General features: G+C 37.3%; 1 protein-coding gene across 6 annotated transcripts in view; it reads right to left on the minus strand.

Moving 5' to 3' along the window:
- Positions 1-2409: 2409 nt before the first annotated feature.
- Positions 2410-19807, minus strand: part of EML5 (EMAP like 5) — a 119088-nt gene continuing 101690 nt past the window's right edge. For 4 of the 6 annotated variants that reach the window (XM_052782942.1, XM_052782940.1, XM_052782941.1 and 1 more), the window contains 10 exons: positions 19307-19515; positions 17191-17348; positions 14731-14845; positions 14049-14237; positions 13676-13848; positions 12247-12409; positions 11225-11328; positions 9397-9550; positions 8509-8609; positions 2410-8180 (listed from right to left, as the gene is read on the minus strand). In XM_052782942.1, coding sequence (XP_052638902.1) covers positions 8144-8180; positions 8509-8609; positions 9397-9550; positions 11225-11328; positions 12247-12409; positions 13676-13848; positions 14049-14237; positions 14731-14845; positions 17191-17348; positions 19307-19515 — 1403 coding nt within the window. In that variant the 3' untranslated portion in view covers positions 2410-8143. Of the gene's footprint in view, positions 8181-8508; positions 8610-9396; positions 9551-11224; positions 11329-12246; positions 12410-13675; positions 13849-14048; positions 14238-14730; positions 14846-17190; positions 17349-19306; positions 19516-19807 lie in introns of those variants that run through there. The other 2 variants (XM_052782939.1, XR_008234541.1) reach the window with 2 other exon arrangements.

A 19807-nucleotide genomic window follows, 5' to 3' on the forward strand; every position in this document is an offset into this window, starting at 1 on the left:
ATGGTTCTAATGCATTTACTTAGATTGTTACATTAGTTTAAGATTTAAGATCATTGTGGTCTCAAGTGTATTCTTACATGAGATTTTTACATTAAAAATGCATTAACTTTCTTCACAAATTAGTAACGCAGCTTCTCCGCATTACTTACTATAATATGCTGTATACCCGTAACTGAAGTAAAAAGCATAAATGAAGCTTATAATTACCAGATACTGCTTTTTTTAAAAAAAAAAAACTATTTTGCACCTAAAACCACAACACAATGATAAGTAGTAGGAAGTAAAAGAAAAATAGACCAGAAATGTGGAAAGTACTACCCAACAGCACCAACATTTCACAAAAGTACAGAAAACTCTTATTTTTTTCATGCAATTTGTGCCTGTGTTCATGCTTGGAGTTTCTTTAGAAACTATATTTAATAAATTCCCAAAGAATACAGTATAGAGCATGTCCCGGCTGTGAGTGGTGTTTGAAAAAAATCATGGAGTTAGTTATAGAAGTACCATTTACAGCACCATAGCTGAATATCACTTACTCAGATTTTAAGTAATGTGCCAGAAAAAGGTATTGAACTATTTTTTATCTTCTGGGCAGGGAAAGATCCCCCCCCAGCCCCAATCTCAAGAATTTGCAACTAAGTTAATAGCAAATTAATTTTCAGCAATGTAATGCTTTGTTTTGTAAATCACCATAGTAACAGTAAAGCTGTGGCTAAAGTTGGCTGACCTCACAGCTGCTACATTTGAAAAAATATTTATTTGGGGGTTGGGAGGGGGGGAGTTGGGTTAAGGGCTCCTGTGGGAAAGAAAAAAAAAGAAAAAAGAAGAGTAATGGCAAAGCTAATGAATGAATAATTGCGGGATTTTACACAAAAAACTTTTTTTTTTCCTTCCCCTCAAAACACTTATAATCCTGCAGAGGACTGAAACTAAAATACGCCTGCTAACTCCCTTCTTCAGAACCCACCAATGCGATACTTGCTTCAATAATCTACACTTTTTTCCTTGAGCACTTGTCTCCAGCCCCAGCCCCACTGAGACCAGCTGAAGATGGCACCAGCTTTATGAAAGCTGCAGTTACATACAATGATGGGATAGCAGCATTTGTCCCCTGTGAAAGAAGAATTAATCTTATGAAAAACTGAAGCATGAATGACGTTAATCCTCTAGTTTAAGACACCTGTTACGTTGGGCCCACTTAATAGTTAAGTGGGTACAACCCGCTTTCCTTTAAGAACATAGAACGGTGTGAATCAGACACATCTTTACATCACTGGAACGAACATGACAATAATTTGGGGGATATCTTTAAGAACCAAAAGTTTGAGCTTTGTTGGTTTTGGTTTGTTTTTTTTGTTGTTGTTGTTGTTTTTAAATAAGCTCTCACATGACATCTGTACCCAAACTGAGCAAGATATGTACTACTAAGAGCAAAATCACATTCTAAGGTCTTGAAGTTATCCCACAACAAGCAACAGAAACTCAGGAAACTCATATTTTGGCTTTTTGAAGAGAAATCCAAACACACCGAGTGACAGGAATGTACTGCCTTTCATTGTCCCAAACTCAACTGTCCTCTAGAAGGTGGAGAAGCATCAGCCCAGCTATTTGTGCACAGCTTTTACATGTCTTGCAAAGACTTGCTACAGGTAAAAGTCCAGTTCAGTTGTCTAAGCGGCATCTGTAATGAGTTTGCATTTTTTTTTTACATAAAGTTTACCTTAAGACAATTATTTCCTTATTTTGTAATGGTTTATTATGGGATAAAATCAAGAACTTTTTACTAATTTATTTCGACTCATATGTATTCATAGGCCTACGTTACATTCACCTTCCCTGACGTACTTATACCTATATTTGGAGGCCTAAGGCAAGGAACCACCAAAGGAAAATTCAGCTCACATGTGATCTGAATTGCCCTCTGCAGATACCTGTCTCCATCACACCACAAGTTAAACGGAACAAATACAGGCTGTAGCTTTAATGTCTGTCATCTTAAATCACAGAACCATAGAATGGTTTGGGTTGGAATGGACCTTGAAGACGATCTAGTTCCACCCCCCTGCCATGGGCAGAAAACCTTCCACTAGACCAGGTTGCTCAGAGCCCCATCCAGCCTGGCCTTGAACACTGCCAGGGATGGGGCAGCCACAGCTTCTCTGAGCAACCTGTGCCGGTGTCTCACCACCCTCACAGTGAAGAATGTTGTGCATGTCTGGGAACAGAACCAAGAACTGGTGATTAATGTTTCCATAGGAAAGAAATTAAAGAGGCAGTAGTTGATACAGCTTGGTTCTGAAGAGTTTTCTAAAGTGTAGTATTTCTTTGGTTTAGTATTTTTTGTTTAAAGAACACATTTAAGCCCAGGTGCACAGGAAACTAAAATACGGATAAATCAGAAGAGACCTATTAAAACGATCCATGTTTGGTTTATGTGGGAAAGGTAAGTAGCATTTTAAAATACATCCTTAAACTCTTTTACCTGAGCTCTCAGTACGACATAGCATTTTTATATTTACAGTATTTCTTTGTTACCAACGTGCATACACTGGAACAGTGGTTAGTCTGTGTTAGCTGCTGCACTATATAGTTGTCCCGTAGGTATGGGAGTGGAAAGAGCAATGAATGGGAGCAGCTGCATCTTCCCAAAACCACAGCAAACGATGTTGCCTGCAGCCTTTCCTTGAGAGCTCTACTGCTCTCCAGTCCTTAAACTCCGCAACCAGCCACAGAATACTTTGATTTGAAACAAGATGTTTGCCAGAAAGTGATACGACTCCCCACCCACGCCCCCCATGTTGGTTCTTTGGTCCTGCCTTTGCCCATTTATGAGCATTCCTTCCTGTTTTCCTTTGTTTTCCTTTCTTTCTCCTTTTCTCTGGGTTTATATTTAGTGGTTTTCTGTTACTGTTTGTTATGTTCCATAATTTCAAAAAGAAGTGGAAATTACGAGAACTGGCTGTCGTCACCATGCTCAGACCTTACACTTTCTTGTTGTTATTTTGTTTTACCGTAGGGGGGAAAAGAGAACACATGTTCCATGCCTTTTTTTTCTTCTTTTTTCTTTTTTCTTTTCCCAAAGAAAAAGTGAATTGGTTGGATTGCTGGTTTAACAGTCAACAAAAAAACCAGATCAAGGTTATGACTGGTATGCTGTTGGTAATCTGAGAAGGGGATGTCAAGTGGTTACCTGTTCTAGCATCAAGCAGACCAGAGAAAACCCCCCACCAAACCCACCTAATAATTTTTAGTTACTTATGAATGATTTTGGCAAGGAAAGCTACTGTGGCTTTTATGTGTATTATACACCTAAAACTATTCTTTTTTTTCTGAAATGAGATATGCAGAGTTTAGGTCTGAAGTCAAAGCTAACTGAAGAGCAGAATCTTTGCTGAATCTGGAGACAACCAAAGAAACAGGCTTGGTGTAACCACACCACAGTGACTGGTATAAAGAACGCACAGCAGGCTTTGGCATCTATCCACATGAGCAAAAACTGAATGGTGCTATAAACTTTAGTAAAACAGAGCAGATTGCAAGGAAGCAAAACAAAACCAGGAGAACAAAAGAGTATGCAAATACAGTACAGCTAGTGATGTTAAAATCACTGATGTGGTAATTTATTTTGTGACTTGCAATCTTACTTCCCTTTCTGTAGAGTCTACAGGATGATTCACTTTGTCCAAAACACTGACGACATTTATCTATAATTTATGCTAATAGAATTAGGAAAAAAAAAAAAAATCTTTAAGGCTTGTCACATCTGTGACACTGATAATGAAATAGGGAAACACGTCACCTTGTCCATGTAAGAATTGTATCTGAAACCAAGATCCTTTGCTTGTCACACTACTATACCATGCACAGCAAGTCCAATAAGGGACTCTACTGCATAGGCCTAGAGTGAAATCCATGTGCAAGTGGAGCCTTGAGCACTGTTTGGTGCAATCCAGAAAGCAGGTGAGGTACTGCGCAGGCAGACGCTCAGGGCTTGTTGAAGAAGGGCACTGTTTGCCTTGGCAAACCTGCAAGTCAAATAGTGGAGTTTAGGCAGCAGCTGAGAGAAGTGGATCACGGTTTTAAACTAAGTCACTCCTGAATGCTATCAAAGTCCTGCTCTTGGTATTGAAGTCCTTTATTTTGATCTAGTTTCTAGATCCAGGAGATAACTTGTCTGCAATGTGTCTGCTTTCTGATGGTACAATTGCAGGTCAGCATTAACCCGACTTGTATGAAGTTCAGACTTACTCTGAAATGACCCTTGCTGATACTGAAACCCTGATACTGAGCAAAGTCAGAAGTTACTCTGAATGCGTGCTTTCCTTTGACTGTCAACAAGTGATAAAGTAGCCTTAATTTCCTGAAATGGTTTATCTTTACTTTTACACCATCTCTTGCCTTCCCTATCAAAATCAGAAAGTCATATACGACTGCCTCCTTAAGAATAAAAAAAATTAAGATTTCAAGTCTAAATGATTCAATACATTTGGCTGATTTGTTCTCCCTGACTTAATCTCAACTGTGTTCCTCAGTTCCTGCACTATAGCAATTTTCAGTTCTAAATATGTTTGTTTATAATTTTTGTTTGCTCCCAGGAGCTGGATTTTCTTTCTCTCCTTCTCTTTTTTCTAAGCACACTTATATAGCTTTCAAGGGCACATTTATTTTTTTAAGTGAAATGTCATTTTGCTGTTATTGAATCAGTTCTCTAGTTTATTTCTTTTATTACAAAAAATATTGCTGACTTTAAAGATCCCAAAGATGTATGTTTGCTGTAGCCAGAAAAAGAGTTAGAAAGACAATTAAGCTAGAGAACAAAATCATCCACTATAAGTGATTAAATTACACAAAAAACTTTTGCCTCCCCTTCCTGGGTGCTGTATAATCACAGAAAAGGCTTTCTCCAGCTTCAGAGAGAACCTTCCTGCCCACATTTCTTCTCTCTAATGCTTCCAAATAAAAGGCTGTCACTAGTCCCTCCACATTCCAGCTTCTTCCCTGACCTATCCTATGGGGTTATTTCATCCTGACTTTTCTGCTGAGCAATCAGTCATGAGCTCCCACTGCCTACTGAAACAGGCAGCCCGTTCCTGTATACGTGTGCTTCAAGCATGCGTGGCAACAATTAGCAAGTTACTCGAGTAGCATTTAATGTAAACAGCAAATGAGGCACAGTAACAAGCACCATCACAGACAAAAAGACCAAAAAACCCACAAAGCTGCCATCTTTAACCATGCTTATAGCCAGCTGTTCTCTTCAGCAGAGAATCCCAGCTTGTCGTACAAAATGTGCTCCAAATTGTCCTCAGGAAGAAAGCTGCAACTGAGGCTCTACTCACTCCTCTCCTCAACATTCATGAACGTTCCCAGCTGGCTGACCCTATTTTACCTGGCCAACCACTGAGCAGTTTGCCAGGGAAAACACTAGCTACCGATACTGGCTGCAATAGGAGGAACGAGGATGGCAGTTTTGTTTTTAAAGAGCTCCTCAGCCTCCAGCTCCCATCCCAGCCCTTTACAGTAGTGGTGAGGTTCGGAAGAGAGTGAAGAAGCAGGGAGAACTGGAGGCTCAGACTTCTGCACTTCAGCTATCAGCCTAGCACCGCTGCGGGCAGCCCTGCTGCAATTCGCCCGTCAGCTTCTCGCTGGTACTTCACTGCTGGCATGGCATTTGAGATTCCTCAGGACAAAAGCACCAATGGACAAATTATCAGTGGAGAGGCACAGCATTAATGAAGGGAGGGGGGAGAAGGAGGAGAAGAGGACATGACCAGTGACGGAGATCCGAGGAACAAACCCCTTGATAGTCCACATACCTCTTTCATTGGGTGAAGGCCTACAGAAGATCATGAGGCTGGGAGACCCTGAGCCTAGGATTTTGAGGGGAAAACTCAGAGGCAGAAAAATTGGGACTTTGATCTGGCAGTCTGAGTAGGACAGACTATGAGGGAGCTCTTAACAGCCATCCAACTTGAACTGATGAAAGGCAACTTTAAAATAGAGGCAGGACAAATCTTACTTCAAGTCAAGAAGTCCTGCACAGATGTGTTTAATAAGGGATAGAATCACAGCTATAGAATAGGACACTGCAACTGACTTCTCTGGCATAGGTAAGATTTAAATGCCAGATACTAATTTTCATATAAAACAGGCAGGCAGGCAACAAGGTTATGAGACAGATCAGGTCTAATCTCAATTCTCATATGCAATTCCCCTAAAGTCAAACACGTTAGGAGCAAGATCTCCCTGTACACTTATGACCAAATCTACAGAGTTTTTGTCCCTGTAGAAAGAGCAGCTGCATGACTGGCAAGACTTTGCTAAGAACCATCATGCCCAGAAACCTGATAATTGTTTAGTTCATCAACTTCTGTAAAATAAATATTGTTATAGCTCGATATAAAAAATATATTCTCTAAGACCATTGGGTAACTAGCTTTGTATAGCACATAACAAGCATTTGTGGACCTAGGAGAGCACTGAAGTCTGGCTCATTAACTTTTCTTCCCCTTCTCTTCTATATGCAAGCCCTCCCATTCCCTCTATAACCACCATGCACGCAAGATGCTTACAAAAAGAGATGAGGTTTATTTTGTTTTTACTTTTATCTGGCGTAAGAGAATGCAAGAGGTTGCTGCCGTGAATAATATCAAAGCCTACTGACTGACCTAAACAAATGCCATTGTTAAAGCAATACTGGCTTACACAGAGAAAAAGCACACGACATTCACAGCAGAATGTCATTATGAGAGTAGTGCTGATAATTAGTGACTTCTGTTCCCTTGTATGTTGCATGAAAATTAACTGCACTGATCAAAAATCAGGTTCAGTCTGTAATGCATCTCTATGACATGATCTAGACAAACAGCTGATTAAATCTTCCTCACTTGTACCCAAAACAGCTTTGTTCAGGTTTTCATTATCACTGAAATGTTTTTTCAACTTAGTCTCTCAGTTATGTTGCAGGATAGAATAAATGCACTTATGCTAGAGGTGACAGCAGGTCCATTTAAAGAAGCGTATGATTGGATATTTTTTACAACTGGGAGAGAAATCTGAGCAGAGACCTCTCCCAGCTAGTCCTAACTCTGTTAAAAAGTTCAAATGTACAAAATATAATGTTTGGAAAGTTTATATTCTCTCTGAATCCCCCCTATGATGCTGAGAAAATAAAATCAATCCATATTGCTATGAAATTCTATTTTTGCAACTGGTGACATCCCAAGCTTTATCAATTATGAAGACTATAAAATCCTCACCCTAGTCCACATTTCCAGCAGAGAGGCTAACAGCCCAGTCAAGTAACACAGCAATAATCTCTCTTCCACTGAGAATACTTTTATTCACAAGGCAAAAATTGGAGTTAGACTTTTAGGTTGTGGGCAAGGCACTCGCAAAGTGAGCAAATCTATTTTTGCTCACAGAACTAATTTAATGTTTAAGTGCAACAAAAACACTAAATTAGCCATGAAGATCATGCATATCCAATGGCTTTCACCAGACATGACTGTGACCCAGGCCTCTAAATACAGAAATATTTCTAAGTCCTAAGGAATCAGCTCTCTTATTTTCTGCTTCATGAGATGATGTTTCCTTTCGACCATTCATAGAAATATCATTTCCATTATAATAATTAAACATTTATTAAAATACTATATATTTAAGAGTTAATATATGGGTTTTTTCAGTAATAAAATACAGAATATTCTTTTTTTTGATGATATTCAGACCCCAAAACTTAAAGGAGAAACATTCATGCTGAAAATAGATCAATGTACAGCACTAGGTCAGAAATAACATCTCTTGATTAAAACCCCAGGATCTTACTGTGGAACTGTACATTGATTAACAATTCACTTTTTCCTTTTATCCATGTATTTCATTTTCAACATCTGGCAGTGAGTGAAATACAAACCCGGATTATCCGATACTGAAGCAAATCTAATGGCCTCAGCATATTTGTGACAGTCCATCTTTCTGACAGACTCTAGATACTTGTCTTTCAGAGACAGATTGCTCTGTGTCTTGGATCAGCACCATTTCTTATGCATGCAGGGCACAGTAGAATGTCACATTGCAATCCTGGGTATTTCATCCCTGGTACTTCATGCAGTGTCCTCTTTGCAAGTCTCCCATGTCTCTCTCAATGAGGCATATGCACACATTTCCAAACAAATAAGCTGTGTTATCAAAAACATATTAAATATGAGATACAAAAGACTACAATATTGTTAAAAGAAATGGCTAATACAGTCAAAAGAAAAATATCAGTTGAAAGTATGATACTCTGAATACAGATGTAAACATATTTTAATTTATTAAATCTTAACTGTTGATATTAACATCTGGGCTATTTATTTTGTTGCAAATATCCGTTTCTTTATATACAAACAGAAAAGCAAGCACACAGATAAAAAGATGAAGACTCTGAACTTGAGCTTTATACTGTTACGGACTGTCCATGTCCACTGCTGTGTACTTTTTGACAATAATGGAAAGGATACATACCTGCAGTCATCCCCTCCAGCACTGACCACGTATCTATCTCCACTTGTAAATCGAATATTAGTTAAGTGGGCAGAGTGACCTAAAAATCGTTTGTGTTTTGCCTGAAAAAAACCCCAAAACCCAACAATAAAATGAGACAGTCTAAATACTCTGTGTCCTAAATCAAACAAGGCATGCGTGTTTTTATCTACCTTTTTATTGCATCACGTATTTATATAATTCAGAATGTTATATAGGTTTTCAAACGTGAAAGATCTCCTGAAGGAGAACTACTATTGAGCTGTGATGCGGATTAAATTGTCACCAAATGAGACAGCACCTGCATATTGGGAACAATGCTCAAGCTAACACAATAAAATGAAATATATCTTGTCATGTGATTAACCTGTAAATTTTGTGTAAAATTCCTAACACTGAAAAAAATTATTTTCGTTGAAAGTGTGTAAGCAGTTTACACTGTGCAGTCCCAAATCCTGAAAATTAACTGTGCTAGTGTTAGCGAAAAATCTGTAAACTCTTCATCCATGGAAATACACAGATGGGACTAAAATTACCAGCTGTCTTCCTCATCTGTCAAATGGAGATTGGAGACGTGGATAAATAAAACTAAGGGCTTTGAGATTTTCAGTATGAATGCACTATGCTAATGCAGACTGGCAGACAATATTAACACCTACAAGAGCTTATAGGAACAGCTATTAGACAAAATGGTAGAAAAACTTTGAGGTGAAGCATGCTTATGAGACTATAGAGCTAAAGTTACATAGATGCATTAAAAAGCTACAAATTTAGAGGAAGAAATATTTCCATCATACGTCTTCTACAGAAACAATACAAGACTATAATACCAGCAGTACTTGTTGTAACAATGCAAAAACAAGTTCTTACAAATTTTTCAGGACATGGGAAGTCAAACAGTTTGACCATGCCAAAATCATCGCCTGTTACAAGATTGATTCCCGAGTGAGAGACACAGGCACAGTTTACATCAGCTTTTTCAGCATGCCTGGACCAGATTCCAATTACTTCATCCCCTAGAACACTGAAACAGAAGAGCAAAAGATTCTTTTGAAACTACAGCAAAATAAATAGCATAAGGAAATAGTAAGCAGCTCTCATACTGTAACTGGTTTTATAAAGATGTAATTTTTACATTTTGTTCTTACACATACACATCTCATACAGGTTTTACTCTGTAATTAATTTTTGTATCATTCCATAATTGCTTCTGAAACTGATTCAGTAATATAATTCCCAAAATAACGTGGCCCATGACAACACTAAGAAGCAGAGGTAAAATCAATAGTATTAATATTGTCCAGTGAGGCATTTGTCAAAGTGAATACAGAAAGGACAATTAAAAATAGAATGTCACAGCATAACCATTAGATAAGTAAGTTTCAGCTTTTGGAAAATAAAATTTTGTGTGTTCTCATTATAACTATGTTTTGTTGATTCTGTAACATTTTCGTATCAATTAGATGGAAAGTTTCCTTAAGTCCAGTGAAGATCATTATAATCAGAGAGAGAGAGAAAAATGGTCCTAAACAGGAAACATAATTGTCTTAAGATTCCAAACCAGACACTTATAGAAAATTTCCTTTGCAAAGCCTTGTGAAAAGTTACTTTCTATTCAGCTCTGCTTATAATGTATTTGCATACTTCCAAGAACACACAGAAACACCTATTTGTTAATAGGTGAATGGTTTGGAAATTTTTCTGTGATTCTTTCCCTCCAAATCACAGCACAGTACACTACATTCAAAAAGGAATGACTTACTTCAGACGTACTGAATTGGGTCAGAAAACACAGGTTTCTTGTTTTCGTATCAAAGAGGTGACAAAAATGGATTACCCAAACAGAAAACAGAAAGCAAGCAAAATGAGTCTTTCAGAGCCCTCTGAAAATGTCGTAGTTTTAGCCACGTGCTGCAAATAGTCAGGATTATTATTGTTTAAAGTGGTTCATGTGTGGAAAATTTTCAAGCATTTATTCTCAATTTTTGTCTCAGGGTGCTAATCAGAGGACAATAATTGAAAGCAGGCAAAGGAGCCTGAAATAAGGCACAGGAAATCAGATTTGCATAGAATATTAAATAAAACATTTAAATGTGAAATAAAAATAAAATATGGTATCATTCTTCACGTAATTTCCAAGTCTATTTTGAATGAAATATAATAACTTTAAGGTATTTAAAAGTACTTTTGTATACCTTTTAATACGCAAATATTAATAGCAACTTTAATATACAGATACCATTAGTGTAATACTGGAAATAAAACTTGAATTATCACAGTCTTGTGTTGTCTTTTCGTGTTTTGATGTTTTAATTTTCCCTGTACTCTTACCCCCAAATTGCTATTTTGAAGTAAATAGTGCAGTATTCCAGGTAATTTGCACAGTGCAATGAAAAACTACTGAGGCAGCGAGAGATATATCAAAGGAAACTAGAGACACGCAGCAAATAGAAAGGCACACATTAGAGAGATCAGGTTTTGCTGGATGTCCTCACTGGTCAAACTCCTCATGTTCTACTGAGGGAATCTGCTATGCACTGTCTTTTGCTGTACTGTACTCACCTGATCTGTTGCCAGAGCAGATGGGTGTGTTAAAAGAAAATATCTGACTGAAGGGATGAAATACACTTTTAAACAGTAGGTGCTTCTCCTGGAAGTTACAAGTGTTTTAACAGGTGTAAATGTGTGAATCATTTACCTTGTCCAAGTAGCCCATGTTATTCTGTCAATCACAGGCTGGTCCACAAGCTGTTTTCCTGAAGGCACTTCATAGACTTGCCTCTTGTAAGACCCAGTAGAGACCTTTGAGATGACCACAGAGAATTTAGAATACATGAACTTGTTTGAAAAGATGAAAATACAACTCTAAAGCTTTGAAAAGCATTTTTGTGATAGTTATCTTTTACTCTGTAACTTAGCTATTAATAAAACTTGCTCAATGAGTTGAAGATTCTCAAAATTCTGTACAAGCATAAAGCAACAGTGAGAAAGCGTAAGAAATCTTAAATTTTAAAATGTCTGATTAATAAAAAAATAATTGAAACATCTCACATTCTGCACATATTAATTCTTTGTATATACTGTGTGTATTAGCATAAGTGTGTGTCTATAAATAAGGCAAAATAAACTCGTATCTTTAAAACTGACACAAAGGTATCCTCTCAGCCTGTAGATGTTGATTTTATAGTGGAAGAAGCTTATTCCTCCTCTCAGATGTGAACAAAATATAGAAAGCAAAGTATGCCTGCTTTATTTTGATTTTGATTTTAAGAAATGCCTTGAGCACTGTGGCAGGGAGCTGTAACACCATGATTTTGGTGCTGCTCCACAAAGGCTAGCACTGAAATGATGCGTAATGCTACTACTCTAGTCAGGGATATGAAGAATTCACGGGTGTCTGGGGCTTACAGAATGACAGACTGTATTCATCCCTCTTCTAAGATAGCCCATCAGCACCACAGAGGTAAAAAGGCAGGGAGACACATTAAAGTGATTTTGAAATCTGTTTCTTGTTTCTATGCTTATTTCTTGTATTTAACATCCAGGATAACTATTTTCGTCATCCACTTATCACTACAACAAAGTAACAGTCTAGTGACAGTAACCTACTTTTCCAACATTTCATTACAAAACTTAGCAGTTGTCAAAGCAGAATACTTGCAGAGTATCTATCATGAGTATGTTTTTCATTCAGTATCTTGAGCAATTAATGACTGATACCTGGAGATAACAGCTATCTGCAGAGAAGTCCATCTGGATCACAAAACTTGGGATATCTTTGCAATAGCTGACTCGATTTAATGTGGGACCCAAAGTCAGATCATAAAAATCCACTGCATTCTCACTGGAACCGACTGCTAAATAACGAGAATCTGGGCTAAACCTGAACAGATAAAAGGGTTTTATGAACACAGGTTGGCACTTGCAACAGATTCTAATATTTGCAAAGCAAGGGTAAATTTGCATTTCAAGTATCTGCTATCCAGAACTGAAGAGGGAGGCAGAGTATTTCATCTGCTAAGCAAAATAACTTTTGAAACAGAATTTTCAGGGAACGTATATGTAGAAGGTGGCAATAATTTTGGTACAGCTGTCACATATAAGTGAACTGGGAACATATCTGGAATAACTCTGTTCATTATCTGATCTCATTACCATCTTAACGGTCTAACAGCTTTGTGACATGCCCCTGATGACTTTAACACTATACTTACAAGGCTACAAACTAGAAAAATGAAATGCTGTAAATAAAGAAAAGCCAGACCTTCTAGATGAAATGTACTGAATAAAAAGATGTGAAATCAAACCCTTCGTCTACCCAATGTATCTTTTGCACAGTGGTTTCTTTCCTCCAGTTTTCCTTTCTAGTCTCGAAACTCAGTAGCTTCCTGAGCTGAACAAATTCCTCACAGCCCCTTTTGTCTTACTAGAGAAGTTTCTTCATTTCTATTATCTCCGAGACATACCTTTGGACAGCTTTCTGATTCCAGCAACCCTCTAATCCCTAGGCAGGGCTCTCCTGCCTTCCTGCAGCAAGGTCCCTGTTTGCTCATATTTCTCCCACTCATCCTACTTTGCTCTCCAGAAGCTTCGCTTAGCCGATCATGATCAATTTATCTCACAGAAGGAACAGTCTTGTCCTCCACTCAGGGAACAGAAGCAAAATTTTACTTCTGCTAACTCCCTTCTAACAAAACACAACAAAGAGCAAACTGACAGGCAGGCATTTCCTTGTCTCACAATCCAGTCTGTAAACTTCTGATCTCATTTTACCTCCTACACATCATCTCACCTTGCTCTTTTTCACACCTTCTCAGCTGCCCCCTGATTAGGATGGTCTCTTCCTATTGTCCATTTACTTCCCCATTCACCCTTCATTTTAACTAATCCTTGGCAATATCATCTGACACTCGCCCTATGGTACTGCCTGGTTTTTGACTGATCGCTATCTCTTATCTTCATGTACCTCCTCCTTCCTTTTTATTCTTGGTATCAGAGTAATCACACAAGCTCCACAATTCACTCATTGATTCCAGCTCTCTGAATTATCATTGCAATGCTCCTCAGAACATAAAATTGTATTTTTAAAAATCAAAATAATACAGATTTCTAGAATACTACAATAGACAAAGGCATTATATTTTCTGACCTGATATCCTGAATCGCTGATCTTCTGTCCCTTTTCTTCCCCCAAATTTTTAGAGAGGTCACAAGCAAGATGATAAATTCTCCATTTTTCATGCCAATAGCTACCATATCACCTTCTGGGCTGTAACAAACAGTACGAGCTGCGTGTCCTAAGCTGACTTTGTTCAGCATCTTCTGTGAAGAAATAAAAACCCGGAAGAGTAAATGTTTCTATTTGTTCATATTTCGAAAGTACCTTATGCTAACAGTTTGCCACTATCAGATAGATTATTCTCAGAATACATTAAAAAAGAAGTTTCAAGTCCTCACCACCACCACCACAAGTCTAGGAATTTTTTTTTTTTCCTAAACAACAACTAGTCTCCAAAACCTACCTTTTCAGCAATATCCCAGAGTCTTACTGTGCCATCTTCTGCAGCAGAAAGGAAAAAATCTCTGGAAGGATGTGTTGCTAGGCCCCAGATTGGTCCATCCATATGACCATTAATTAGAATGTTACATGCAGCATTTTTCTCTCCAACTTCGATTATTTCGGCATTTCTTGTCCCAACGAGAATCTTCCCCTTGAACAACAGTGAAAGAATTATCTCTGATATAATACATAAACTACATATGGTGAACAGTAATAAAGATACAATCCAAAGCTATAGTTCTGTCAAGAAGGTTTGCTGAAATCAAATAATCAAATAGACAAAGATAATTTATTTTTTAAACTCCTCTATGATTTATTAAAGTACAAAGCTGTATATAAATCATGATGCTAGTTGAGTTATTGCTTTTAAGTCAGATATTTGAAGTGTGAAAAGAAAATAGAAGAGAAATCCTTAGTTAGTCTTTAATAAAAATATATACAGAATATTATCCTAAGTAAGGCTAAGATCTCCCAAAGTAGGGGGGTTTTTTTTCTGCTGTAAAATCAGTTGTAGACACCCTCTAGCTCAACCTTTAATTTCAAATACTAATTATAAGAGGAGGAAACAATTTATCATATTTTTAATGTTACAGATTAATCCACAAATTATAAGCTTTATTTTAAAGACACGATGCTTTCTTTACCTTGCCTCTACAAACTGAGCGAACACAGTCCGTCATTTGTCCTGTCTCTAGTCTGAAGGCACGACATCGTTTCAGCTCTTGATCCCATAGCTTAACTGCTCCTCCTTCCTTTGAACTATGAAGAAATCAGGAACAACCATGAGTATAATGGCTGGCATAAAAAAGACAATTAATGTATGAAACAACTATATTATTTAATGTAACGTATTGTAAACGAGGCATTTTAGTATGTTCTAAATCGTTAAAGATTCCATTTGTTTTTACTGAACAGGTGATGTTAATATGCTGAGTCTCCTAGGTGAGCAAGAAATACTGATTCAAAGTCCTCCTTGTACTACTTTACAGAACAAGTTGAAAGATAGTCACTGCTAAGCTTAGTCTGAATTAGTAGCTCTTAGGGAATCTGTCTAGTCAAAGAAACAGTTAAGTGTGTATTAAGACAGGCAGAGATTATAAAAATATAGTTGATGGAAACAGGAAAGATATGTATTTTACTACTGTGAAATAAATGACAAGATTTTAACTTTTGTGAAAATTTCACTTTTTTCACTGCTGTGAAAAAAATGACAAAATACAGGAGAAAAATCACACAATGTTAATTGCACAAGATACCCAACCAATAAGTATTAACCATGAAAGCACTAAGTATTTCCCACTCACTTTCAAGAGAACTGGTGTTTCAGTAAAGAACACATTGAAATAAAAAAAGTTTCTAAAAAGGAGATAATGTTTAATGAACAGTTATAAATCTGGCATTTCCAGTTGAGCTGGGACATGTTTTGTCTGTCTTCAAAGAGAAAAGAATCTCCCCCAACAAAAAAGAAAATATAGTGTTCCACAATATTGAGCTGCCAGTGTTACAACTTTGTTTACTGAACGAACCCTGACAAAGAACTCCAGAAAGTTTAATCACAATTACTGCTTTTGTACTGTTACTACTAAAAGAACTGTAATGAATTATAAATTGCTAGTCCTTGCAATGCAATATCCTTTGCTTCCCAATAGCACTGTTTTGACATATGATTGGTCATCATACTCAGCAAAAAGACTTTATCAAAAGAGGCTGGTGAACTGCCATTAAGAATGCCAAGGCAGAAGCAGACATGCAATTTTCCTAAATGTAGAATTTGTTTTGTATACTTGAAATACTCCATTTTCCCACAGGAGACAAATTATTGTTTCTTTCTGTTATTCATTATTATTTCTTTCACATCAAATACTAATTATTTAGAGGCTCTGAAGCTAAGTGGCAGAGAGAACATTCTCCAAATAAAATCACACTGATGTTTTATAAATACTAGAAGAAAATATTTCAAGCACAGACTAAGTAAGTTTTCAGCTGGGTCTGAATATCAACCAGGATCTTTAAGGACTATTTAAGGAAAAGGTAGCAAGTGGCCTGTGTCCTGCAAAATGGGGCACTATCATGCCATCAGATGGACTGTATTACAGCTGAAGCACTTTATTTGCTTTTATCATTAACAAGGTGCTAAGAAAAAATCAAAACACTTGAAGAGATATTTTGCTTAAAACCGCAGAAAAAGGATGTTGCTGTACCTTCGATTTGAGAGAAGACAGTTTGCCTCTGCCATCATAACTAAACAGATCCTTCCTTTAAAAGAAGCTGTGCATTATGCTGTTTAATATTTATCATTCATTTATTTAATCACAATTGTGCAAATTACTTGGATTAACAACTTCAGTTCAACTTCAGAAAAAGAAGTAACCCACCAAGGACTAGGTAATTTTTTAATGCTTAAAGCTGTATTTCAAACTAAATGTTTTTGCCTTCCCTCAAAAATAATACTGTTGTGATAAGTACCATTGAACCATTTAATAACATGACAAGGTGATTTCAAGGCCACTTTTGATTATAATAGTTCAGCCTTTTCAGCTTAAGGAGGGAAGACTGTATCATCTCTTTGATAATTGTGTATTTGTACTTGGAGAAACATTACCTGACTGATATAATGCAGTATAATTGATAATGCAATATAATTGTTAATTCATTCACATAATTTATTTTACACTTGCCTATTATTTTTAACCAAAATAATGTAAAGTTATCATAAAATGCCTGAAGAAGCTTGCATGTATGCTTTAGAAGGATGACTGTTATCTAGAAGCTAAAATTCTGAAGAACTACTTGTACAGCATTTAGATTCTGATTCATCCCCCTTGACTTTAGGTACTTAAGCACAGCACCCAGGTCAGGATCCTAGCGACTCTAGGCTTTCTCTCTCTTACAATCAATGGAAAAAAATAGGTACTTGAAGCTCATGTGGGCTTACCTGCACTTTGGAGGTGGTGGCTACTTTTTTTCCTACCACCTATTCAGGGATCTGAAAGTGACTACTCTTCTAGCTTTGATGTCTCAGCTGCCTAGTGTTAAATGGGATGAATCCAAACCATTTTTAAAGAATACAAGTGCATGCAGAAAAAAGAAAAAAGATGACTCACGGCCTTTCTTTGCCTCCTGTAACAATCAAACCATCTCTTAATGTGGTATACATTGTGAAAACAGGTCCATTGTGAGCTTTGGCCACAATTCGTATCAACACATGATCTTTCCAAACACAAACATCTCCACTGATAGTACCTGTAAATGTCAAGTTATTCTGAAAAGGGGAAAAATATACTCATCATCTGATTCTGAGTAAGGCAGGAAGAAAAACATTCAGAAATAAAGATCATCGCTATTTGCATTTAGGCTAGATTGCTTTTATTTGCTGCTGTAGAAGAGCAAATTGTGGAAGGTGTAATAAGAACCTGTAGGGACAAAACAATGAGCTACTATATTCTTTCTTGAAGTCTGTAACATGCTTTCTTGTAGCTAATAGGCTCTGCGCTGCAAGATGAAATGTAACGACTTAAGCTTCAGCCACAGGGTTATCTATGTTTTCAGCCTATCAGGTGGGCAAACTGTGGTAAAAAAGTAGAAAACCAAGAACAGTTTTGACATGTCACACAAATGGGCAATTTGCACCCCCTTGCTATAAACATTATGCTTGCAGTCATTTTTGTTGTTAGGTGAAGGTACTCACTGGATTACAGTAACCATTAGTTTATGAAGAAAACAGTTTGACTTAACTGAGAACTAAAAGCTGCCTGTTCTTCTTTACTTCTGCTTCCTGTTTTTGAAAGGCAATAAAAATACATTTAATTACCTCTGAAATTTAAGGGCAATTTATTAGGATACACTTAAAACCATCAAGAACTGGTTATTGCGCAAAACTGTTTTAGTAACTTATGTGAAGAATCCTCAAATTCAAAATCATGTGTAGTATTTTAAGAGTACCAGTATGCATGTGTAGATTTGGCAAGAAAATTTTCCTTGACTGAGGTGGGTTGATGTTCTACATCCTTTTTTAAGGGGTGTATGGGGGGGTGCCCTAATAAATGAGCAAATAAAAGAGGACTGGAAATGAACTTGGGAGAAGATCCCCTGATCATCCTCACAGCATAACTATTGTGTTGTTTCCAACTCCTGTTTAGCAGCACCTGAACTAGTTCCTTCTGAGACAAAATCAAGGAAGAAAAGCACTCCCAGAACTGCTCCCTACAGGAAGTATGGAGAACACACCACGTTTGACTTTATTGAGTTTGCACAGCTTTTTACAAAACCCCTGCAAGCTTTACATCCTCATAACCTCATACCATACTCCAGGACACTCAGTATACAGCCTGATCTTCACGCTAAGAATCTGCCCCTCCATAAGAAAGTTCACAGACTAATGCCTGGGCTGTGCATCTCCAACAGTTATCATTTGGAAGATACCTTGTTGCCTTGTAGGACTCTCTCTTAAATCAGAGGTAGCAGAGAGAGAGAGACCACTCTGGAAAACAGATAGTCTCATGAAAAATGAAACCACAAGCCAGTTACAGTTTCAAAAATCAAAATCAACAGTACAAATTCAGTCTGGACCCAACAGACAGATCAGCAAGCAGGACTGTAACACACACAATAAAAGAGAAGCACCACTTCACAAAAGAAATCTATGGCTATCTGCCCAGCTGAAGAGATGAGTGCTGCTCATACGGAGCAACTCGTGAAATGGCAAAGCTGTGGAACTTAGCAACAAGGCCTGCATCTGTCAAAAAAACCCCAAAGCAAAACAAAACCCTACTGCGGTCATCTAACAGTCATAGATGTTAACAAATGCCCCAAGACAATGCTGGTCTCACATCACCCATAAGTAGTAATCCATACGAATTATAACACAATCACCCCCAGGTGGGCAAAAAAATCACCTAATTTCTACTGGTTTGTTCCTGCAGGCTAGCCAGCTTTGTTTTACCTGGATTAAATACCAAGCAGTGTATTATCAGTCCAAAGCACCTATGTTTGTTTCTTTTGAAAACATACAAATCCATAATCTTTTTTCTTTTCTGTTCTAAAGAAAGCTGGTATTAGTTTTAACTAGCAGGCGAGTATTAGAAACACTAAACTAAGTTTAATAAAACAACTGACATACTCATTAGCAGGTTAGAAAAGTCTCATGGAACTGAATAAAGGCAGAAGGGTAAAAGAATCTTTGTTTGTATGCATTTTAAAATAGTTTGTTAAGGTACGTACCGCTCCAAAAGCTACAGATAGCATTGTTTGCATTCGGGCATCTTCTATGGAGCTCAGCAACCCTTTTTTACTGAGAAGAGCTCTTCCAGCCAGAGTCCAGAACCTCACGTGTTTTACTCCCACAGAAACAAACTGGGTATCTGAATCTGGTCTGAATTCTGCTACAAATATACGCTGGTTATGACCAGCTCGGCTGGCAATTTTGGCACCTGGCAGAAAGAAAATGGACATTTTGAATTTGCTGAGAAAAATAAACATTTATGGTTAAAAAAAAATTAAAATTATGGAGAATGACGAGTCATCCAAGACCACACAGGTTGGGAAGAAAAGCACATACTGCTCCTAAATTAAAACTAAATTAAGAAGCAGATAAAAAAAAAAAATCATTTAGTAAGATCCAGTAGCAAAGTGTAGCACCTAATGAAGGTGTCATCTACTTACAATTTTCAATTTCCTCAGGAGTATAAAAAAGTTAGGAGATCAGATCCAAATAAGTTTCCA

The sequence above is a fragment of the Harpia harpyja genome, chromosome 3, assembly GCF_026419915.1.
Source record: "Harpia harpyja isolate bHarHar1 chromosome 3, bHarHar1 primary haplotype, whole genome shotgun sequence".
Classification (NCBI taxonomy): Eukaryota; Metazoa; Chordata; class Aves; order Accipitriformes; family Accipitridae; genus Harpia; species Harpia harpyja.